The 24,948-nt window shown below is 46.0% G+C and overlaps 1 protein-coding gene across 1 annotated transcript in view; it reads right to left on the bottom strand.

Moving 5' to 3' along the window:
- COL27A1 (collagen type XXVII alpha 1 chain) overlaps positions 1-24,948 on the bottom strand; it is a 247,580-nt gene that overhangs the window by 127,600 nt on the left and 95,032 nt on the right. Inside the window, exons 13-16 of the mRNA XM_033137129.1 lie at positions 19,201-19,254; positions 10,317-10,361; positions 5,478-5,531; positions 4,305-4,349 (exon numbers count right to left, since the gene is read on the bottom strand). Of these exons, the coding sequence (XP_032993020.1) occupies positions 4,305-4,349; positions 5,478-5,531; positions 10,317-10,361; positions 19,201-19,254 (198 nt within the window). The remainder of the gene's footprint in view (positions 1-4,304; positions 4,350-5,477; positions 5,532-10,316; positions 10,362-19,200; positions 19,255-24,948) is intronic.

The following is a 24,948-nucleotide window of genomic DNA, read 5'->3' as shown; positions in this document are numbered from 1 at the left end:
TCCTTGACAAATCACCAGTGAATTAATTGTGCACAAGAGTGCTTGAAGTTGTCTAAACCCCTTCTGAATTGGTCCAACCCCTTTTCCAAACCATCCAAATTGGTGGGTGACATCCTCCTCATTCTTCCTTATACCTTGTGAAGGTTGTGATTCTCCATTGCAACTAGGCATGAGGGCTGCACTACAGTAGGGTCGCCATATAAACCAGAAAATTCTGGTGATGTCTGGGGATGGGGGCTAAATTGGTGCCTGGGGGGAATTTTCAAATGAATAGCAAATGTCTGGGATTTAATCTGTTCTCCGGCAACTGCAGAAGCGCCATACAGTGGTCATTTGATTGTCCCCTAGACAGGGTATTTCAGAAGCCAGCTTGCTGTGTGCTGCTGTTGATTGCTCAAAAAGAAGTTCAACAACTTAGGACGACTGTCAAAAATAAAAATAAAAAGATCAACAACTTTTTGGAGCAACTGTGTCCAGATTTATACTTCTTGAAATATGGTGACCCTATACTACAGGCTCATAGGCAGTGCATTTTGTAATGCCGATTGCTGGGGGTAACAACTGCAGGAGAGGACTGCTGCTGTGCTCAGCCCCAGCTTGCAGGCTTCCCACTGGGACATCTGGCTGGCCACTGTGAGGATAGATTATGCTTCAGCTACATAAGGATCCACACTCGGAGAATGAGTTTGCCATTAGTACACGCAGGTCTCACCATCTGAACACAATGCATTCTCAGAAAATTGTCTGTTAGGCAAGCGTTCATATAACAAGCAGACAATTTCCAGTGACTTCCCCTATGAGAAAATTTATAATGCATTCCTGACCATGGAATTTTGACCACAAACTGAGGAAAACTTCAAAAAACAAAAACAAAAAACCCTGAAACCTTGCAAAAGACAAGCAAGGAAGGAAAGACCACTCTCTTATTTATCTACTCACTCTCCCTCCCACCCACCATGATTCCTGGCAAAATGGCTCCCATGGACTAGCAAAACACAAAAAGTAAGGCTTGCTTAAGGATGCTTATTTTTGCACACTACTTACACGCAGGTTTGGTTGTTTGGATATCTGAAACTGCAGTGTGTGTAGCAAGGTTTGGGTACTAATTCCTCGTGATTGGATAAGTGAATTTTTGTACGAGTGTTTGGATAGTGGGACCTGTGTGTACATAGGATGTTCATACACACACACACATACCAAAAATTCTCCCTTTCAAGTAGAAAGCATAGCAGGCAGAGATTGCACCAACAATTCTCTCCCTGATCTTAGTTGACTTATTTGTGGGGTGGGGGGGGGGGTGGACAATTTGAAAAGGGCCACCCTTGCCTCCATCATCAAGTAGTTAAGCCTATCAGTCCACATTTTGCTGTGGATGAAGACTTTTAGAATATTCCTACAGGAGGTGCTTATTCCATGTAAACTTACATATATATTTTCCCCAAAAGCAGCAAGCCTGCTTCTTCTTCTTTTTCGTCAGGCATTTGGAAAGAATTAGGCAATGCACGGCAAATTATTTACTCTCAAAAATATAAACAACTGTAGGAAATAGCTGCACTGCTGACAACTTCTTATTTTTTATTAGAATTTCTAGGCCACCCCAACCCTGGCATGCGAGATGGGCTACAATTTAATACCCTTGTAAAATAGGCAATGAAGCCCTATTAAACAAAAGCACACAGTGAAAGCTCTCACCTGTTAACTCTGGCCTCCCAAAGCTAAGCCTGCTAAAAGGATATGTTCACACATTCACGTGGACAACTGGATAAGCACAGCATCCAATGGTGGCCTTAGAGTCAAAGTGAGACAGTTTCCTCAGGCAACAGATGCTGCCATGGGAAGCAGAGGCAAGGCACTGGAGGACTGAGATGTTGCTTGTCACCCGTGTTGAAGAAGAATTTGGATTTTATATCCCGCTTTATCACTACCCGAAGGAATCTCAAAGCGGCTAACCATCTCCTTTTCCCTTCCTCCCCCACAACAAACCCTCTCTGAGGTGAGTGGGGCTGAGAGACTTCAGAGAAGTGTGACTAGCCCAAAGTCACCCAGCAGCTGCATGTGGAGGAGCGGAGAAGCGAACCCGGTTCACCAGATTATGAGTCCACTGCTCTTAACCACTATACGAGGGTCCAATTCGTCCTAGTACTACATGAGGATGGGACTACTGAGTCCATCCTCTTCCATTCCTGTGCAGACTTTATATTATTGTTATTGTTTGGGATACAACCCAATCTTAGTCCTACTTGGAGTAGACCCCTTGAAATTCACGGACATGATGCACTTAGGTGCATTAATTTCAATATGTCTACCCTACCTCACACACAAATATGTAGGTCAAGTGACTGTCTGCCCCTAGAGAAAGATCTGGACTGGTCACTGTTGCAAACCATGGGGTTCAGTCTTTTGGGAACATCTCCTGCACAAGGAAATGAATTGGAGTAAAATAACTTGGGGATGTGTGTAAGATCCTCTACCAGCAGAGCCAAGATGCAGACACACCGGAGCAAAGGGCTGCATCGATTCTACAACACTCTGGTGGAAGGAGAGAGACATCAGCTCGTGCCAAGCAGGATGTGGGATGCCCTCAAAACCTGTAAGTCCTTCTCCCAGAACTTTGCAAGTCAGCAAGAAGCAGCAGATGGAACAAGTTAGGTCCTTGGATGCTGATCTCATCTGATTTGAGTTAATAATTCGGAAAAGGTTGCTGGCTCCTGGCAGTACAGAGGACATTTTGAGTGCCATGCCACTGCTGCTGCTGAGCCAGCATCTTGGCCTTCAGACCCTCTCTTGCACATGGGATACTCCCCCTCCCCACCCCCACTCTGGAGCACAGTAAAGTTGGGGTTCTGTTCTGAATGATTCAGATCCCTCTAGTAGAAAAACCCAGCGGCATGGGGGCTTCTTTCAGGGGTGGGTGTGGGACCCTTTTGCAACCCAAGGGCCAGATTCCCTCATGAGCAACCTTCTGAGGGCTGCATGCCAGAGGTAGCAAAAAAAATAAAAACGTTTGTACAGTTGGCTACATTCCAGCCATGCAGAAACACAGAGGTTTCAAAAGGCAGAAACGGGAAAGCAAGAGGCACAATCACAGTTCAAGAGCACACTCAAGGGCTTCTGCAGTTGATCAAGGCTGGGTGAGGGGTGTGGCCTAGTGAGCACTCAAGGGGCCAGACAGAGGAGCTTGTCTTTGCTACCCAGGACTGAGGCTTCCTATACCTGCCACAGACTATCAGACAGTCATACGAACTAATTCAGGGGTTTTAGGCCTCTCAGGAACATTCCGGTGTGGGCACACAAGCACATCCTGATCTCATAGCTGCTCTGATATATATTTTAATGCTTTCCAACCCCCTAGGTTTTACAGCATTTTGACGTTACTGGGTATTTTACTGTATTTTGTTCTTTCTTACTTCAAACATTCAAAAGTTATTACTTACTCATTTAAAAATAAAATAAATTATTGATTATCTAGTTTTCGTTCAGTTTTAGTTGCTGGGTTTTTGGAAACTGCTCTACGAACTTCCACTTGATGAAAAGCAATACATGAACAAAAAAAGAAGATAAGCTCTCCAACAAAAAACGGTTTTGAAAAAATAAATATATATTCTACAAGATGGAACACAACATAAAAATAATGGGTGGGATCCCACTAAGTCATTCTTAAGAGTTGACCCATTGAAATTAATAGACTTAAATTTCAATGGGTCTACTCTGGGTGTGGCTAACTTTGGGTCTTATCCAATGTGAAATTAGAATTGCAGAGAAAAATTACAGCAAAATGCATAATCCTAAAGTGTCTTGATGGAGAACAAATTGGTTGATCACCAAATATCTAGCTGTGCATATAAAACCCCAAAGGCTGTATCTATCTAAGTTATAAGCAGAATAAACCCACTGAAACCAATTGGCCTAATTAATCATATTCATTAATTTCAATGGGTCTACTCTTGAGTATACACTAAGTAGTGCTAATGTTGTACACAACCCCACATTTCTTCCCCAGACAACTGAACTGACTTTTGCCACCAAAAATGACCAAACAGCCCTAGATCATATTAAATTGTAAGACATTGTTTCAGATCCATCTCCATTAATTCTGGGAACCTTTCACAAAACAAGATGGGACCAATCTTGAGAGCGTTAAATCTTTGTTTTTCCAGTATGTTCTAAACTTAGATATACAGATCAGAAAGACTGGCAAACTAAGGGAGTTGCAAGTAATGATGTATATATCACACAGTGTGAAGAAAACAGGGTCTTGCATGCAGAGAGATAACAACAGTGCAATAAGGGAATATTCAGATCACCTTATCACCTTTCAGTCCACTCTCTCCAGGATTTCCCATCAGCCCCTAACAAAGAGAAAAGAGAGAGAGAGACCAAAGTGAAATGAAATATTGACCTTCATTCCAAATCTAAGAGCCATGGACTGTGGGGAGGCTGAATCAGGGCTCTCCTGAAATATAAGGAGGATTCCCATTCACCAAACCATCCATGAAACACATTTGCTTCAGGAAATTCAGATAAAGGGGAAAACATAACAAAAATACAGGGTTGTAGCCAATGTTAGTCCTACTCAGAGATCAGACACATTGAAGTGTCTAGGTGAAGTGAAGTATAGATGTGGCCAACTTAGATATATTGGTTTTAATGCGTCTTCTCTAAGCAGAACATAGTTGGCTACAGTCCATTTCCCGGACAGTTTCCATTCCAGCTGGTCATTATAAGAACTAGCACACAACTTCCATTACTGGTGTTTGATTTTTTTTTCCATTTTCCTCTTCCCTCCTTTTTTGTGTTGTGCCATTTAAGATTGTTTTAATGATGCTTCCCTGCCTGTGGCTTCAGGAGATGGGGACATAATCCGTGGTCTTCTAATTTGAGGGTTGGAGTTGTGCTCCACCTTACAGATCATAACACACACTTCTGCATGCAAACAAATTGTTAGTGCTGGGTTAAAGAAAGAAGAATGTGACAAAGGGGAGCCTAGCTCAGACAATTTGAAAAACATATGAAGCTGCCTTATACTTTTGGCAGACAAGTCATTGCTCCCGTCTCCCCAGCTGTTGTCTACTCTGACCAACAGCTGCTCTTCAAGGATTTCCCCATCACCTGGTCACATTTGGATTAGAGATTCCAGGGGCCATCTGCATGGCAAGCTAGTATTCTAACACTGAACTATGATCCATCTCATCTAGCATCTTCTGCTCTAGCCTTTGCTAATATGGTGCCCCCTCTAGCTGTTTTGGAGTACAACTCCCATCAGCCCCAGTAAGCATAGCTGTTGGGAGCTGTAGTTGAAAGCATCTGCAGGACACTCCACTGGTAAAGCCTGGTCCACTCTGATTGCTTATGACTCTGCAGGGTCTTTACTAGCCCAACAACCCAATATGGTCTGAGTGACAATGCTGGGGATCAAACCTGGGACCTTGTGCTCTGCACCACTGAGCTATGGCCTCTGTTTATTGGAAGTCAGTCACCTTTAATCCTTTTGGTCCTGGAAAACCTAAAGGTCCAACTGCACCCATATCGCCCTGGTGAGAAAGAGAGAGAGAAGAAGTGAGGCTTAGGAATGGAGGACAACAAAGCCTTCTGCCTCCTCTGTAGGCTTTTGCTGCTAAGCAGGCTTTTGCTGCTAAGCAGTTTACTGCAAAGAGGAACAGTCAAGCCACAAGGACTAGAAACTTACTTTTTTAAAAAAGTGCAATTTAAACAACACCAAACAAGAGTATGCTGAGGATTTATTTCTGAATTCATCCATGGATATCTCAGGTGGTAGTGCCTAAGACTCTTAATCTCGGGGTTGTGGGTTTGAGCCCCACACTGGGCAAAAAGATTCCTGCTTTTCAGGGTGTAGGACGAGATGACACCTGTGATCCCTTCCAACTCTACAATTTTATGATTCTACTGTATATGGAAAAAGCTCAAGGTCATAAGGAAGGGTGGAATAGGAACCCTGCCTGAAACAGCGTACTTCAGACAGTGGACATTCCTAGCCCTGCCTGGAGATGCTAAGAACTGAGCCTGGGACATTCTGCATGAAAAGCAGAAGTTCTATCACTGAGGAACAACCCTTCACTTAACAAAGAAAGTCCTCGTGGCTCTGAATAAAGGGCTGCTTATACTGAGGCAGACCACTGGCCCATCTAACTCAGTATTATCTACTCAAACTGGTAGCAGCTCTCCAGCTTTGGGAGTCATTCCCAGGCATACCTGGACACAACAGGGACTGAACCGGGGATGTTCTGTGTGCAAAACATGAGATGTGCCACTGAACTGTGGGTCCTCCCAGCATTGTGTGAATTACCCAGGAAAGGTACCAGAGTTCAACTGTTTCAAGGTCCCTGTTAAAGCAATCTCCTTCTTGCTTCCACACACACCCTTAGAACAGAGCAAGCTAGCTCTGTGCCTTGAGTTCTTCTCTGCCCTGGATAAACAAACAGAGGAGCTGCTGGTTCTGCTAATGGCATATTTCTGTACAGGGAGATCACACAGCCGAATGCACCATGTGAGCTTTCAGCTGCGGCTTCCTGAGAACATATACCTTTTTCATGCCCTGCAGCTTCATAGAGGGTCCTTGCAAGAAAGGGCTCGCTTCATAAAGCAGGCCAGGATCAGTCAGCTTGGACGGATACGGTCAGCTCTGGTTACTGCTCACACTTTGCTCTGGTAGTGGAGGAACAGCACTCAATGCCAGCATGCAAAAGAGATAACTGGGTACCAAGCCCTCAGGACATCCAGAACCAAGAGGAGGGAATGGGCAAAGTCAACCACGGGGGGTGTTATGTTGAGCATCAGCAGAAAGGTCTCTAGTGTGGTGTTAACACTCAAGAGTGCTGGACTAAGACATGGAAGACCCAGGTCCAAAATCCACACTCAGCTGTGCAAGTCACTGGGTGGTGATCTTGGGCCAGTCACCTTATCTCAGCCTAACCTACTTCAAAGGCAAAACAAAATAAAAAATTCTTTCCAGTAGCACCTTAGAGACCAACTAAGTTTGTTCTTGGTATGAGTTTACGTGTGCATGCACACTTCTTCAGATACTTCACAGGATTGTTGTGATGATAAAATGGGGAGGAGGAAAACCACGTACACCACCTTGAGCTCCTTGGATGGAAAATAAATGGGGTATATAAGTGTAAAAATAAAATAAGTAATAAAAACAAAAGCAACTCCAATGACCCCTGACCATTGGCTATGCTGACTGGGGCTGATGGGAGAAGAGGGACCTAGAGAGGCCTTCTCATGGCTACTGTGTGTAAACTGCTAAGAAGGGAATATCCGCACTCCCTGATGCAGTGTACTTATTTGGGGAGAGGAATGCTGCCTTATCTTAAAAGGGGGAGGCACTGCAAAACTGGAAAAGATGCAGAGAAGAGATCATCTGGTTAAACTGCTTGATGGGAGAAATGAGACAGACGAAAGAAGGAGGAAGTTCATCAAGCAGTGTTGGATTTTTCTGTAGAATGAGGTTAGGCAATGGCCACAGGTTTGGACAGCTCTGCTGCAGGGGTGGGCAACCTGTGGCTCCCCTGATGTTGTCAGATTCTAACTCCCATCATCCTCAGTAAGCAACATCTGGAGCAGGGGTCGGCAAGGCTTACTTTGCCTGGGCTGGTTCACGGCCACGAAGCCCCCTTCGTGGGCTGGATTGCAGGCGTGTGTGAGCATGCACGCCCGCGATTTCCGGTGCCTGCATCTGTGCAGACACGATTTTCAGCTCCTGCGCATGCGCAGACATGATTTTCGGTGTCGCAAAAGCGAGTCCTTGTGCCACGCTGCGCCGGTTTAGTGCAGTTCGCAGGGACTCGCCAAGCGGGCGGCTCAGTTCGGGGGCAGCTTGTGGGCTGGTAAAACAACTCCCATGGGCTGCTTGTGGCCCATGGGCCTTAGGTTGCTTACCCCTGATCTGGAGGGTCACAGTTTCCCCATCCCTGGACTCAGACAAATTTGCAGAAGAGGATAACCCTTGTGAATGGCCACTAATCATGACAGCTGCAGAAGCACCACGCCACCAAATCACCAGATTTTAGACACCTTAGGGTAGTTCCAGTTCACAGCCTGGTAAATGTACCATTTTTAAAGTGCAAGAGCTGCTTCCCCTGACAACTCATTCAGGCCATCTATGAGCCAAAAATGACTAGCACATTGTGGGCAGGACGGTTGGGCTGTGGGGGAAGGTTGTGGACTGGCAGCATAAAAAAAAAAAAAATACTTGCAAGGTTGAATTATTACTCTGTAGGCACCTTTTTTGCCATGACTCCCCAATATGGGCCACACTCTAATCCAGAAGTACCCAACATGATGCCCTCCAGATGTTTTTGGGTTCCAAAACATAGTTGTTTTAGCAACAACAGTGGCACATATAACACAGGATCAGCATTCAGTAATAGGAGACTTCCAGAGAAAGCTCCTGCCCACCTAGCAGTTCGAAAGCACGTCAAAGTGCAAGTAGATAAAGAGGTACCGCTCTGGCGGGAAGGTAAACAGCGTTTCCGTGCGCTGCTCTGGTTCGCCAGAAGCGGCTTAGTCATGCTGGCCACATGACCCGGAAGCTGTATGCCGGTTCCCTCGGCCAGTAAAGCAAGATGAGCGCCGCAACCCCAGAGTCGTCTGTGACTGGACCTAATGGTCAGGGGTCCCTTTATGTTTACCTATCCTCTCCAGAGAGAGACGTGGATTTCCGGAAGACAATAAACTTCATTGCATTTATTGATAAATCTTGCAAATGCATGTGGCCAACTGCATACTTACGGAAGGCTCACGAATACAACACGGACACAACAGCATGCTCTCACGCGTGATCCCCGGTCCTTATAGCCTAAACATGTGATGCTACCATATACTGAGTCAGGCCATTGCCACATCCAGCCCAGTGTTGTCTACGCAGACCAGAAACAGCTCTCCAAGGTCTCAACAAAAGCTGGATTGCTATTTTTTGAGAGGGGAAATGCCTTATACAAGATCAGGCTTTTTGTCCACTTAACTTAACTCAGAGTAGCTTCTCTACTCTGACTGCCAGCAGCTTTCTCATTAACACGCTACCTGCTCTGTTTAACTGAGAATGCCGGGGATCAAACTTGGGACCTTCTGCATGCAAAGCAGGAGCTCTACCACTACACTACGAACTTTTCACGAACTTTTAGACCAGCTACCTTTCACTGGTCTCAGCATCTCTAGTTTGAGGATCAGTGAAAGGTGGGTCGTACCTTCTCTCATCCCCCTCCCAAGAATGCACAATGGTATGCTTGTGCCTGGAGTGTTGTGTTTTAAGCCAATAAGGGAATTATATGTCAGAATGATCTTTCACACAGTCCTCCCCCATATATATTTTTAATCCCTGCATGTGGAAAGCCACCACATAAGAGAGAAAGCTAGGTAAGAACCTTGACAAGCTAGTTTTCTGAATGGAGGGATTTGTTGTGAATGGAGGGGAAACCAGCCATGTGCGACTTCCCACCAATCCTACAACCTGCAGTCCAGTGCACTACAACCCAGGCACATACTGACCACCCCAAGGAGGATTTAAGACTCTGAAGAGCTGGCTGTATTGCATTGATGGGGAACCTGTCTCACGGGCAGAGATGTTGCTGAATTATTACAAACTCCCAGTACTCATTGGGCTACGCTGTCTGGGGCTAATGGAAGCTGTAGTCCAAGAACATCTGGAAGAGGACCCTCCCCCCCCCCATGCTGCCCAGTGGTAACTGGTGCCCACTGGGACTGGTAGAGTGGAAAGACCAGCCATAGGCAAAGCAAGAGCCAACAGGCCATTTGAGATGGATAGTGCAGTTGCCTATCTGCCCTAATGGACCAGCCTCCAATGAACTGCCCTGTTGCAAGGAACAGGCTGCACACACAACGCACACTTAAAGCACATTCTGTCATCTCCAAAGAATATTGGGTACTGTACTTTGTTAGGAGTGCATGGAATTGTAGTTCAGAGGGCAAACTTCAGCTCACAGGATTCTTTGGGTGGTGGAGCTGGTGTGCTTTAAATGCACTGTGTGTTTTTGCAGCAGTCTCAGTGGCTTCCTGCATGCAGGAGCACCTGCTAAGTAGCCCCCTCCTTCTCCCACCCCCAGCAAAGGTAACTCAGTGCTGCTGTTTTCACCCATTGTGTCAACACTGCAGCTTTAACACTTCCTTCCCTGCTTGCACGGACCTCCCCCCCCCCCCGCCCCGCAAGGGCAGCAGATTAAATCAACACAGTGCATTTCCACGGGGCTCTTAGTGGTGCCTTGGAAAGAGTTAAAAAAAAGAAGAAGCAGCGTCCCAGAGCCCCAGATGAAAAGCTCTCCTGTCTTTACCGTACTTACAATGAGTCCGTGAACTCCAGGAGGACCCGGGGCTCCCACGTCTCCCTAAAAGGAAAGAAAGAGCAACACAGTTACAGTCTTTTTGTCAGCAAAAGTGGAGATTCTTCCCTCCACACACCCCAATTTAAAACACAGAAGAAGTGCCTCCGTGGGGTGAGGGCTGCAGGGGAAGGGTTAAGGGTGCCCCGCCCTCGCTGGGCAATCTAGAGCTTCCATCTTCAACAAGCTTGTAAATACAAGAGACCTCCTTGGAAGGCACAAGGCTGCTTGTTCAAGACCAGCTTTCCTCTCCGCTCCCCCCCCTCCCCCAAAAATGGGAAAGGAGAGAAGAAGGATCTCACTGTGTGCTTTTGGGAGGGGGAGCGGAGCAAGAGAAGGGTGCTGGACAAGGAAGGAAGGAAAGAGAATTTTCCACCACCACTTTTCTCTTTCCCATCTGCAAAAACAACCCTCAAGAGTCGGGCACAAACCTCTGCCTCGCTCACCTCAAAGCAAGCCCTGTGGCTAAGAACGAACACTACTGCTCCCATTTTACAGAGGGATGAACTAAGGCTGAGAGGGGGCAAATTGCTGAAGACAAAGGGCTTGAGGTCCAATGCATAGCTTAATCCGGGCAACAGGAGCGGCAGACAGAGGTGTCCTAGCTGGAGCAATAGCGATAGATACATATAGAATAATAGAATTCTAGAGTTGGAAGGAATCACAAGGGTCATCTAGTCCAACCCCCTACAATGCAGGAATCTTTCCCCCAACATGGGGCTCAAACTCACAACCCTGAGTTCAGGAATTCAATCTTTCTCCCCACTTGGTGCTCAGAAATACACAGTAAGCAGTCTGGTGGGGCTTGGGGGGGGGTGTCCCACTGGCTTATGGAAAAGCTGGGGACTCGGCTAGATTGCTAAAGAAAAAGTGATTTATATGTGTTGCATATGCAATATAACCCTGCGCCACCAGACGGCGCTGTGGAGTCCCATCTTTCCCTACTGGATTTCCCTGTTTAAATTTACAATGCGTTTAACTGAAATGCTTCTTTGATGTGTCTAGATTCAGCCTGCATAGAGCAATGGATGAGAATTTTACCTTTGTACAGTAGTTTCTACACCCACACTCACACACCTCTCTCTGCCCTCCGTCCAGGCACTCAAGACTTATGATCAGAGTTCAAAGACACAAAAGCACTCAAGGAGGATGCAAAGCAGGGCTGGTACAAGGTCTGGCTCAGGGAAGTGTGTGGCCTATGGAAGGCTCCTGAGGGCCAGATAGAGAGGCCTGGGGACCACGCTTACCACAAGCAAATAAAATAAAATAATCCTGCTGATGAGGAGGATTACGTCTTGTCCCCCCCCCCAAAAAAAAACCTATAGAAAGCCATTCATGAAGAGCCTCTCTGCAGGCATGGGTTGTATCCAGTGTTCGTTCTACTCAGAGTAGACCCACTGAACAGAATGGTCACAGCTGACAGATTCATTCATTTCAGGTTGGTCTACTTTGACTATGACTTAGTTGGATAAAATCCTGTGGGGCTCTCTCCTTCATCATAATGACAGGAAATCATTATATCCACCAGCCTTTGCCAACCTGGTGCCAGATGTTATGGGCAACATATCCCATTATCTCCAGCTGTGGCGAAGGCTGATGTGCACTACCAGTGAATTCAGTGCTTCAAGTGAGAGTCTGTATGCAGCCAAAACAGCACCTTTGAGAGAGGCATCAGCAGGTTTGAGGGAACCCCAAAATTTGCAAAAGTACAAAACAATATTTAGGGGGAAATGGCATTTTGGGGGTGGGGGTGTTATCGTTATTCACATCCACTTCTCTCTATCCAGTGTCTCCACTGTATAACACTCTGAATGTTCCAGTTATAGGTAGGTAGCCGTGTTGGTCTGCCATAGTCAAAACAAAATAAAAAATTAGTTGCTGAATTGCAACTAATTACCAAATTGCAGCTAATGGCCAAACTGCGGGAGGCATTGGAGGATAGGGGTGCCTAGCGTGCTCTGGTCCATGGGGTCATGAAGAGTCGGACACGACTGAACGACTGAACAACAAACCAAACTTAAAACCATGGAAAGACCTGGTCTGAACAAAGACATTGGATTCTTATCTCATTACACATGACAAAGCTATCTTTAGCCATCTCACCCCTTGCTTTTTCCTGTAAGACCAATTGCAGTCGTTAACAGTCGTCAACAGGTTTTCCACACCCATCAGCCAATCCCCCATTCCCACCACCCTTCTGAGTAATACCCCTCCCCACTCTCTCACTATATATAAAGGTCTGGTGACTTCTGTTTCAGTGTACCTGAAGAAGTGTGCATTCACACGAAAGCTCATACCAAGAACAAACGTAGTTGGTCTCTAAGGTGCTACTGGGAGGAATTTTTTTTTTTTTTTTTTACTCTGAATGTTATAACCTTTCCTGATGCACAAGATGCTCCAGCCCATGCTCAGTGGCCAGAGAATGATGGTTTGTGTAAAACCGGGGGGGGGGGTGGAATGGAATGGAATAGTAGGAGGGGGGCATGACTAGCTAGTCAGCTGGAACAGGGACCATGAGCTCTCCGTGCTGCATCAATTTCTAAAATCTCTCCAAACAGTTTCCACGAAGAGAACGAAGAACAGAAGTGGGTTTCTTGGGGGTGTGGGAGGAGACTACCACAAGCCAATCTGAGGTAAACAGCACAAGCTACCCAAATTCAGTGGCACGGGAAGAAACAGTCAAGAGCCCAAAGTGTGTATCAAATTCTGGAAGCAGGTGGCAGTACAGAAACGTGGGATCCACAACTGTGTTTTCCGCATACATTCCTCCCAGCAGACTCAGAATCTGTTCCATGGGTGTCCTTTGCTGGAATTTGCTCTGTCTGTGACACTTTCCTTGACCCCACCAAACTTCTCTTCAAACAAGCTAAGGCCTTCCCTTTTCATTCTGTGTCATGAGCTGTCCAAGTGGGGGTGGGGGAGAAAATCTAAAAAGGCCAAAGGGAAGGATTCTCTTCCACTGGGGAATTAACATTGCAGGACTCTGGATTCTCCGTATATCCCAGGCAAAGCTTTCGAAAAGTGACCTAGAGCTGCAAGCCAGAAATCTGCTTAGCCCCTGCCAGCCTGAGCAATGGTCTGGGGTGATGGGAGTCCAACAACATCTGGAGGGCCACAGATTCCCTGCCCCTCTTTCAGAATGAGGCCAATATGCTGCTGGGAATGAAAGAGGTGCTGTGTGCAAATGGACCAGATGACTAGAGACATTCCAAAGAGGTAGCTAGTGTTTCCTTCCTACAACACAGCTTAGCCTTCCTCAGCTTGACACCCTCCATATACTCTGAAATTCAGCACCCATAATCCTGGTCCATTTTGCATGCTGGCTGGAGCTGAGGGGAGTTGGGAATCCAACAACACCTGAAAGGGTTTCGGGTTGGGGTAGACTGTCAGTTCATGGGAAGGGCCATAGCTCTATGGCAGAACATCCGCCGTGCAACCAGAAGGTCCCAGGTTCAATCCCCAGCCCAGTGGCATCTCCAGGAAGGTTTTGGAGAGAGACTCCTGACCTGAAATCCTAGAATCCTGGAATTGTGGAGTTGGAAGGTACCCTGAGAGGGTCATCTGGTGCAAACCCCTGCAATGCAGGAATCCAAACTAAAGGATCCCTGGGGCCTGTGATTGCACCTGTCACTGGGATTTCAAGGTTCCAGAAGGCCTGCCCAGGAGGGAATGTGGCTCTAAACAAACAAACAAACAAAAAAGTGCCACCCAATAAAATTATTGGTAAAAACAGCTAACAACAAACATTCAAAAATAATTAAACTCAACAACAAACTAAAAACAGATCAATATACACATCAACTCCCTCATGTGGTGAGCCTTTGAACTACGGTTGGCAGCTTCTCAGTAAAGTACCTTCAGGCCCCAGACCAGGGGATGATGGGAGCTGGAGTCCAACAGCATCTAGGGTACCTCTATGGCAAAAGTGGTCTCCCCAGATGTTATTGAACTGCAACTTCCATCAGCCCCAGACAGCATGGCTGATGGACCTACCCTGCCCTAGACTGAATGAGCTCAGCTAAACTGGCCACTGGATTCTCCCTAGACAATGAAGTGCTTAAAAGGCTCCTGCTTCCAGTTAGAACCTCACTGAAGCAACATGGTGTTTTCCTGAACCCTGGCACACGCCTGGAAATCTTCAGTCCTGACCTGGGAGCCAGTGTGGTATAGCGGTTAAGAGCGGTAGACTCGTAATCTGGTGAACCGGGTTCGCATCTCCGCTCCTCCACATGCAGCTGCTGGGTGACCTTGGGCTAGTCACACTTCTCTGAAGTCTCTCAGCCCCACTCACCTCACAGAGTGTTTGTTGTGGGGGAGGAGGGGAAAGGAGATTGTTAGCCGCTTTGAGACTCCTTCGGGTAGTGATAAAGTGAGATATCAAATCCAAACTCTTCTTTCCTCCTCCTCCTCCTCCTCCTCCTCCTTCTTCTCTCACTCACTCCTCTATCCTATCTTCTGGTTTGCCCTGTAGTCCAGCTTTGCTTTTTGGTCATGACTACTGGCTAATCTCATGGTCCATGGCTCCTCTCAGGCTGCTGCCCACAGTGGCTTACTCTGACTCTTAGTGTTGTTCCCCAGCCAAACTTCCTGGTGTGACCCCCCCCCCTTGGCTCTGAGCCAAAGCACAATTTTCTGGTTCCAATGGCTGCCTTTGGCACACCCATGCAAAAATTTACTCAAATCCAGTTTGATGGAAGGCAATGTAGAATCACAGAATTGTAGAGTTGGAAGGGAACCTGAAAGCCATCTAGTCCAACCCCCTGCAATGCAGGAATCTCAACTAGAAATGCTTTTAAATTAGGGGTAAGAAATCTCAAGTCCAAGGGGCAAATGCTCCAAGCCTCACTATTTGGACCTTGGGGTTCACCCAGCCATGCCCCCTCTTCCTGAACCTATGGCCCCCATTGGCCCTTCCTTGAACGTTTTTGCCTCTCTGATAATGCCTCTTGCCTGCCTGGATGAAAGACGGTCCTGGCGTGAACGGTACAATGGTAAGATTCACATTTATTGCACCTTTTCCTTTTGCTCATGGCTGTGCCCACTACTGCCACGAAGGCCCAGGAAAGTTGCCCAAAAGAGAATGTGGCCATGGGCTGAAAAAGGTTCCCCATTGATACCTTAACTAATTAATTAAATTAGGAACTAGGTGCACCCAGGAAGACACCAACAGAGCCAGTATCTCTAGGTGGGCAAATGCTTTCAGCTTCCAAAACAAGGAACACCTAAGACATAACTGAGTTGCAATGGCAGATTCTGGATGAGAGTCACACACATAGAGGGGAAAGCCCACTCAGCCCTTGTGCTGAAAGCCTTCATGTTCTGCTTGTGGGTTTCCTAGAGGCAGCTGGTGGTTGGCCACTGTGGGAAAGTATTCTAGAGCAGGCGGGTCGGCCCTTGGTCTGATCCAACAGGTCCCTTCTAATTGTCCTTAACTCCTACCCTTTAATTCTCACACAAGCAGCCAGAATGAAGGGCATATTCTGTGTCTAAAGCAAGCAATCTTTATGCATTTTATCTCTGCTCTGACAACTGTACAAACTGCTGGACAGCTGTTCTACTTAAAACACACACAGAGAGACACACAGACACACACACACACATGAATGCACCAAGGAAAATCAATTGAAACAGAGAATTTTGAGGTTAGGGAGAGTTAAAAGCAACATTTAGGAAGGGCTGGGGAAAGCAATCTGCTGGTCCAAGGCATATTTTCTGGTGATAATGCAGTTTTATTTTTGAGGGGACCAGGGATGGTTCTCTGAATTTTGTGTTTTTCAAATATTAAATTCACTTCTCCACATTTCTGCAACAATTTGCATTTTTTAAAATCCTCATGAAAAATTATCCAGCATTTCCATGCAAACTTATCCTAATATACACATTTTTCTATGCGGTTTTGCCTGATGTACACATATTTGCAAACAATTTCCCCTGATATAATGCTTTTTTTGTACGTCATTTTCTCTAATGCTTTCATTTTCAGGCATACTTTCCCCTAACATATGCAGTTTTGCAAGCACTGGCTGGACAATTTGGATAAGTGCAAATTTCAAAGAACCGCTATGTTTTAGTTCATGTTTTGTTTTGCAAAGTGCAGATTTCATAGATTTGCATTTAAATGAGAAATGAATCACATTTCTCCTCAATCCTTAAGGGGACCAAAGGTAAACACTGCAAAAACAACCAGGTTGTAGGTTTATTTCTGAGAGATTACAGAAACAGCCAGAAGTACGGGTAGCCTTATATCAAAGCTGAAAGCTATTTAACTGTACTCAGTGTTATTACAATACAATTCAATCCTATCAGGGGGTTTTTAAAGGCTAGCTGCTTCAAGGTATGCTACCTTTGCAAACCTTCACCAGAAACAAGGTTTTAATTCTTAGGGAGAATGTGAGAAGAGGGCTGCTGAATTGGACAAACAGCCTTTATTGTCCAGCATCCTGTTCTCACATTGGCCAACCAGAAGCCTATCAATAATAAGTGGGACCTGCAACAAAACATTGCGATACTGTAGGTTCCTGGCCCAAGATTCCAGTTCAGTCAGCCAAAGTCATGTCCATTCCACTCCTCTCTCTCCACCATCCAGTTTCCTATTTCCCCTGCAAAAGTCACTCAACATTCTGTGCTCACTGAACATGCTTAACACTTCTTGATCTAGTTGGGAGTTTATAGTACTTCTCCAAACCATAGAGTTTTGCCCAAGCCTGCTGATTACCTCCCACTTGTGTGGGGATGGCTCTGTTGCAGCTGCATAAAGGTCCACTGTCAATAATGAGTTAAGAAAATAAGAAGAGCTCTGCTGGACTAGGTCAATGGCCCATCTAGTCCAGCATCCTGCTCTCACAGTGGCCAACCAGATGCCTGTGGGAAACCAGCAAGCAGAATTCAACCATAACAGCATGCTCCCCTCCTGTAGTTTCCAGCAATGAGTATTCAAAAGCACTGAGCCTCTAACAGTAGCAGCAGAGCATAGCCATTGTAACTAGTAGCCAACAATAGTCCTCTCCTCCATGACTTTGCCCAGTCCTCTTCTAAAGCCACCCAAGTTGGTGGCCATCAATGCTTCCCGCAGGAGGGAGTTCCATCGTTTAACTATGTGCTGCATGAAAAAGTACCGGTACTTTCTTTTATCTCGCCTGATAAAGTTCACTATTAGTATACAAGATTTGATGGAATACTTCCTGCATGCTTTCCCTTATATCTGCAAAAGTTTTAGAAATAGAGACTTTTTTGTAATTGAATGCTGTACATTCATGTTTTGGATCTGGAAAGAGGTTGGCAACTTGCCTCTTACACAGACTAAAAGTAGGGAATGTGAACTCTTTCCCAAAGTAGGGGATGCAAACTCTTCCCAAACCAAATGGTCTCAATCTTCAACATAAGGAAGGTGCACAGATGTAGGTCATGCTTTATATCTTAAGAAAAACCAGACACTGCAGAATGGACTGCACCAGAGATGCTGAATCTGTGGTCCTGCAGCTGTTGATAAAATTCTTCTAGAATTCATCACAGCCAATGGCTAGGGATGATCGGAGTTGGAGTTCAGCAACATCTGGAGGGCCAAAGGCTCCCCATCTCTGCTGTAGATCTACGACTACTGATCAGAGCTGGGCCTTCTTCAAACCACACATTGCCCAAAACACCAGGAAAGAAATCCAGCCTAAAAAGCCCATCCCCCCCAAAAGCTAAACAATTTCTTAATTTTGGGTTTAAAAAGGGGGGAGTTGTCTTATACATGGGGACGTCTTATACACGGAAAAATACGGCAATAAATAAATGCAGCTCCCTTTAGCCCCAGCCAGCATGGCCAATGGTCAAGAAGGATGACACATGTAGTCCAGCAAGTCCTGGAAGGCACCATATTGGTCAACCCTTTCTTTAACTGGAACTGCTGAGGACTGAAGATGGGACCTTCTGCATGCAAAGCACATACCCCACCAGGAAGTTACAGCTCTTTCCCTAAGGCCTCCATCCAAGCAGTCCAAAAAACAGAGCCTCCCAGCTCTATCATTTCATCCCAGACAACTGTAGAATGCTGCCAGCTTCTTACTGATTGGATTTTATCCAGAGCAGTTATACTCACGGGAATACACACTGAAATTAAGGTACTGTACCTAACTTAGTAATAACCACCAGTTTCGATGAGTCTACTCTGAGTAGGACTAACACTGGAAACTATTATTAGTATTATTGTAATTGTTTTGTTTTTTAAAGATTTCTTACCTGCCCTTCATGATAAGGTCCCGGGGAAGGTTGCAGCATTGTCAAAGCACAGCATTAAAACCAGCTGATACAATCTACACTCAAAATAGCAGGGGGTTGCATTCAACTGCATTTTACTCAAAGCAGACCCACTGAAATGAATGAACATGGCTAAATTGGGGCCATCAGTTTCAATGGGCCTACTTCGAGTAAATTGCCTACAGATTTGAGTAGAAGATCTGTAAGATGAGTGACGGGGAAAAGATGCTTTTAAAAACACCCAGTTACCCTTGGCTTTTGTTCATCCTTTCCCCAGCAAGCAAAGCATCCTGTGGGGACATTGCACTACCTTTGTAAAACAAGAAAATATTTAATAAAAAATATTTTTTAAAAAAGAAAGAAAGAGGAGAGGCAGGGAAGGGAGGGCACCCTCATTGACCTCTCCCTTGTTAGATGCTTGACTGAAGTATTTAGCACGTTGTATAAAAGATGGGAATTGTTTCAAGAGGGAACTTAAAACAACAAAGAAGGCCAGAGGCTGCTGAGTCCAAGGGGCCAATCCTTGGAAACAGCAAACAGGCTGCCTCCCAGTGAGGCCCACGAAAGAAAACAAAAACCAGGAGAGAAACTTTTGCCAACTTACTGGGTTGCCATCAATGCCCGGAGGTCCTCGTTCTCCAAGATCACCAGGAAAGCCCTGAGGAGCAGTAAAGGGGTGGGATAGAGAGAGAGAGAGAGAAAGAGAAAGACGGGGAGGGAGGGAAACCCTCTGGTTACAAAGTAGGACAATGCAATGGATATGCAGGTGGTAAATATGAGACGTTAAAACCCTGCCTCTTTTTGCTCAAGTCCAAAAAGCTGTCAAGAGAAGGGAAAGTTCCTGTGTACCATTTATTGCTGATTATCTATATATAAAAAAGTTGAGATTCCCACCACCAACACCTTATTATCAAGCCAGATACTCGAGGAGGTTAAGAACATAAGTATTAAAGCATTGATTAAAAAAAAGTGAAATGCAGAGCAGTAAACGTGGCCAGTGGGGGGTAGTAATAATGCACCACAGGAGATAGGGCCTTGAGAACTCTGCCCAAGCGGTGGGGGGGGGTGGCATTTGTGGTGAGCCAACAGCTGTTACAATCCTGAGGGCCAAAGTGTCCTGGCCCTCACTGCTGGACCACGAACCCAAACTCCCTGCTCTGTTTCTGCCAAAGCCCTCCCCCCCAATTATTGTTGTTATATTTATTTTTAATTTATACACCAGCCTTCATCAAAAGACCACAGGGCAGTTTACGGTATAACACACAAATGCATTATGTGATAATAGTAAAGGGAGGGGGATAAAGTGACAGCCCCCTCCCGTCATTAAAAAGACCATAGATCATTAACAGCTGAAGGCCTGGTTGAAGAACAATGTTTTTGCCTGGCCCCGAAGAACAATGTTTTTGCCTGGCCCCGAAATATATGTAGTGAAGGCATCAGGCAAAGCTCCCTGGGGAGACCATTCCACAAGCAGGGAGCCACCACAGAAAAGGCCCCATTTTCATGTTGCCACCCTCCTGACCTCTCATGGAGGCGGCACACAAAGAAGGGCCTCAGAGGATCAATACAGGATCTGAGTCAGTTCATACGGGGAGAGGCAGTTCCTAAGGTATTGCAGTTCTGCGCCACATAAGGCTTTAATGCATAAACCAGATTGACACATAGGCAAAGCACAGGTCACAAGGTGTAGCAGGTACAGAAGAGGCAGAGAGATATAGCTAAGACATTGACCCAACAAGTGGCACACTTCTTGTTGAAGAGTCAGGTGAGCACAGTCCCAGACTGGGCAAGCAAACAGACACTCCTTCAAGTGGGTTAGGTCTGTGGGGTTTGCCTGCACCAGTGCTGGCAAAGCTGTCCTTGAGACAGAGGCAGTGTCAGCACCAACTCAGCACTTAATTTATTCTCAGTTGCCTCCTCCTCCAAAGGCATCTGTTTAGGGATGATGGACGCCACAAGGGGGGGGGGCACCTTTGCTAACCAACTGGTCCCTCCCCAGGATCCATTCCTCCCATTCCTAGATGACTGACCTCCTCCCAGGCTCAGACACTTCTTGGTGTCCCAAATCCATCTCCCTCATTTTGCTGGGACCTTCCCCATGGCTGCCAACCTCCAACACCCAGAGCACCTCAGGATCCAGCCCTCTCCTCCATGACACTGCCATGGGGCTCATGGCACAATGAAAGTTTCTTCTGAGAGCTGTCTCACAACCACTGATTGGGTTCAGATAATCATTAGGATTACAAGAATTTAAAAAGTGTGGTCTCATGATGACAGAGGCAGCCCAGCTGGACTCAAGCAAGAGGCAAGTCTCAATATGCAAAGATGCTCCAAAAGGTGGTGTCGCAGGTAAGACCCACGCAGAAAGCCTTGAAAAAAGAGCAAGGGAGAGGGCATTTGGGGTTGTTTGGGATCAACCATGGTTAGGGAAAGGGCTGTAGCTGCCTGGTGGGGCATCTGCTTGGCCTAAAGAAGGTCCCAGGTTCAATCCCTGACATCTCCCATTATCACTTGGAAAGAATCCTGCCTGAAACCCTGGAGAGTCACTGCTATTCAGTGTGAACAATACTGAGGTAGATGCAGCAAGGGTCTGACTCGGTATGAGTCAGCTCTCTCTGTTCTTGCTGAGTTCAGTCCTTTGTTGAGAACCAAGAGGACTGGAATCTTTCTTAATTTCTGGGAGAAGTGATAAAGCTTATTGGCATGCAGAAGGTCCCAGCTTCAAACTTGGAAATACTTCAGTCTGAAACCACAGAGAGTTGCTGCCTGTCAGTGTGGGCAATATAGTCTGGCTCAGTATAAGTCAGCTTCCTGTGTCCCAGTGAAAGAGACCTCACTCAGGCCACCAAAGGAACCTGTTGCTTTGGCTCATCAAGGGAATTTTTCTTCAGGGGAAGTCAGGATGGAAAGAAAGTTTCCCCCACCCAATGTTTGCATAGCAAAGAAGAATTTTGCATCTCCAGGTTGTGAGGAAAGAATGCTGCCATTTAGAGCCTGCTTGGCCGCTCTAGGCCTTGAATCCTTCACAAAACGGAGACTGCAAACTCCTCAAGTAATCCACAGATTTTAGAAAGGGGGGGGGACAGGAATTGCAACACCCCAAGGATCTCTCTGCAAGCTCTCAGTTGCACAATTACAAATTTATCACAGGCTCTGGTCCCACCTGTATCCATTTGCTCTGCTCTATGATGCCTTGCACCAGCTTAAAACAAAATACGGTACATGGTATTTGAGCTAAATATACTTTAAAATAAATAAATAAATAAATAAATACACAACTGTTCTACAAAGTGATCTTCTGTCAAAAATGCACCTGCAAGAGTGAAAGAGATACGAAGCAGGGCCATTCCAGTCCAGCTGGTCATTATCAGAACAACTGTTTAAAAAAAAAAAAAAAAAACTAGTGCCTGGGGTTGCTTTCCTCCCCCCCCCTTCTCTCCCCATCTTTTTTTTTTTTTTACCTTTTTAGATTGCAAGCCTGCAGGCCTGGACTGTCTCATTTCAATTAATCATATGCAAACCACTCCGGGGTGCTTTCTGGCTGAAAAGTGAATTAAAGTGTTCCAAACAGAACGTTTAACAGTAGGCAGAGAGAGAGAAATAGCTCAGTTGGTAGAGCATGAGACTCATTCTTCGGGTCGTGGGTTCGAGCCCCATGTTGGGAAAAAGGTCCCTGCACTAAATGACACTAATTGGACTAGATGACCCTCATGGTCCCTTCCAGCTCTACACTTCTAGGATTCTATGTGCAGATGTAAGCTGCCCCCCTCTATAGACTGAAATACAACCTTCAAGAAACAGCATGGGCTGTATACAATAACATTTTCTCCTTGCTTTCCCCATATTTGTTAATCAGATGGGCAAGAGTGAATGCATTGTCCATTGTCAGAAGAACCAAACCTGATCTAAATCCTGTTTATTCTTCAAAGATGCTACCATTTGCCAGAGCCCAATCCTCACATCTATCAATCTGATACCTGGCATATAATGTTATCTGAAATGTTTATCAGACAGATAGGCCATCTAATTGCTGGGCTGAATTCATTCTCTCTTCTTATCAATGGTGATATCGATACTCACAGTCCAACCTGCTGGGATTTTAGTAGTGAGATTCATAGCATCAAAGGGCTTGGCAACTGTAACCTATTTGTTTATTAAAAGCTCGGATGGGATACCATCTTCGCCAGTGGCCTTAATTCCTTCCAAAAAGCCAATTAAACCTCCCACCTCTTTTTTTTTTCAGTTGTAAGGAGCCACGGAGCCATGGTTTCAAATTCAATGTGACAAGCCTGCAAGCTGGCATCACAAACTATTTTGCTGAACGCTCCGTAACAGCGAGTTCCCCTGACACCATTAGAAACATGTTAATTGAAGGGGTTAATGTATGGCAACTGTCAGTAATCATGACTGAAGCACATGAGTTCACCATTGTGGCATCAGCTTGGAAGCAAGCAAGCCTCAGAACTGTTAATGTTTAATAATAATAATAATAATAATTCTTATCTCCCAAAGTTGTCCCGAATTAGTTTATATTTCCGCTGCAGCTTTTACTCCTTATTGGTTAGGGGTTGTATCCAAAAAACGTCCGACCCACCAAGCACGCCACCTTGCCCCCGCGATTGAGGGGGCCAGGGCTGCATGATGTCAGCACGCCACATACACACACCACAGGGCTTGCACACATGACATCAGCACACCCTGTGCCTTGCTTGCACCATGTGGCACACTCCGGGACATGCTGGTGTCACTCGCACATGATGTGCACATGACCTTGCAGTGTGCGCACATGACTGCTGGGGATTTTTTAGGAGGCCCAGACCCTTCCTTGACTTTTTTTTGGGGGGGGGGCCCTCTCCTAGATGGTGCACCTGCTACTCACTGAAATGAATGGACTTGTGTTAGTTGAGTTCACCTATTTTGGTGCATCTACTCTTGAGTATGACTGACACTGGATACAGCCCTTCATGTTTCTGACATTGTTTTCTGATTATGTATTATTTATATTGTATTTCTGTACACCACTTTGGTCTTAAATGCGGAGCGATGTAAACGTTCTGACATCAATTAATTAAAATCCAAAATGGCAACACCAACTTTGTCTATGGCTAACAACTCACCATAACTGGATCCCACAGCTTTCTGATAAAAATGGCCTAAAACATTACTTTTGAACATCTCCCCCACTCTGTAGTTGGACTGAAAGTGAAGCATCTGCATCTGAGTACAATTAACATCTAGCCATCCTGAGCACCTGGTTTCTTGACAGCTCAGCAACTTTAATCAAATGCTTCTTTGCCTTTGAATGTTGCTTTAAAAGACTGACTCATGGCCATCAAGAATTGTTTAACCTTATCTACTAGGACGCGGGTGGCGCTGTGGGTTAAAGCACAGAGCCTAGGACTTGCCGATCTGAAGGTGGTGGTTCGAATCCCCGGAACGGGGTGAGCTCCCGTTCCTCGGTCCCAGCTCCTGCCAACCTAGCAGTTTGAAAGCACGTCAAAGTGCAAGTAGATAAAGAGGTACCACTCCAGCGGGAGGGTAAATGGCATTTCTGTGCGCTGCTCTGGTTTCACCAGAAGCGGCTTAGTCATGCTGGTCACATGACCTGGAAGCTGTACGCCGGCGCCCTCAGCCAGTAAAACCCCAGAGTTGTCGGTGACTGGACCTATTGGGCAGGGGTCCCTTTATCTTTATCTTTACTGAAAGACAGAAGCTAGCACAGAATGTCATTGGGTTGCCATATGTCCTCTTTTTCCTGGACACATCCTCTTTCTCATGGGTAGAGTCGTCATAGTGATCCATAGTTTAAAAGTAGAAGTTTTATTATTACCAGCCCACCCATGAGGCAAGGTGAGGTGACCACCTCAGGCGGCAGGATTCCCAGAGTCAACAGATCCAGCCTCCAACGAATGCATTGTCTACTGCTGCTGGAGGCCAGATCTGTTGAATCCTCAGCAGCCCCCACCCAGGCTGTCCCCACAGTGGCCTCTTGGCAATAGAAGGCACTGCTGGTCTCCCCCCACCCCAGGGAGAAAATGGCAGAGACTTCCCTCTTGTGTCTCCTGGGGTCTACACCCAGCATAATTCAGAGCGGATGCCTTCCCCTCCCCCAAACGCCACAATGGCCTTTTATTCCCAACCATTGCATAAGGCTGGTTTGATTCTCTCCCTTGTTCCCAATGTAGATCTTCATTTACCCCACCTTCCCTGGTGCAGGGGCACCATTTTGTGGCTCACCTCAGGTGCCAAAATGTCTTGGGCCAGCTTGCAGAAAAGAGTCCTCTACATACAGGCACAGGAATACCAAGTCAGACCACTGGGTCCACATAGCTCAGTATTTTCTACACAGACT

The sequence above is a fragment of the Lacerta agilis genome, chromosome Z (assembly GCF_009819535.1).
Source record: "Lacerta agilis isolate rLacAgi1 chromosome Z, rLacAgi1.pri, whole genome shotgun sequence".
NCBI classification, from domain to species: Eukaryota; Metazoa; Chordata; class Lepidosauria; order Squamata; family Lacertidae; genus Lacerta; species Lacerta agilis.
This window is presented reverse-complemented; position numbering and strand designations above follow the sequence as displayed.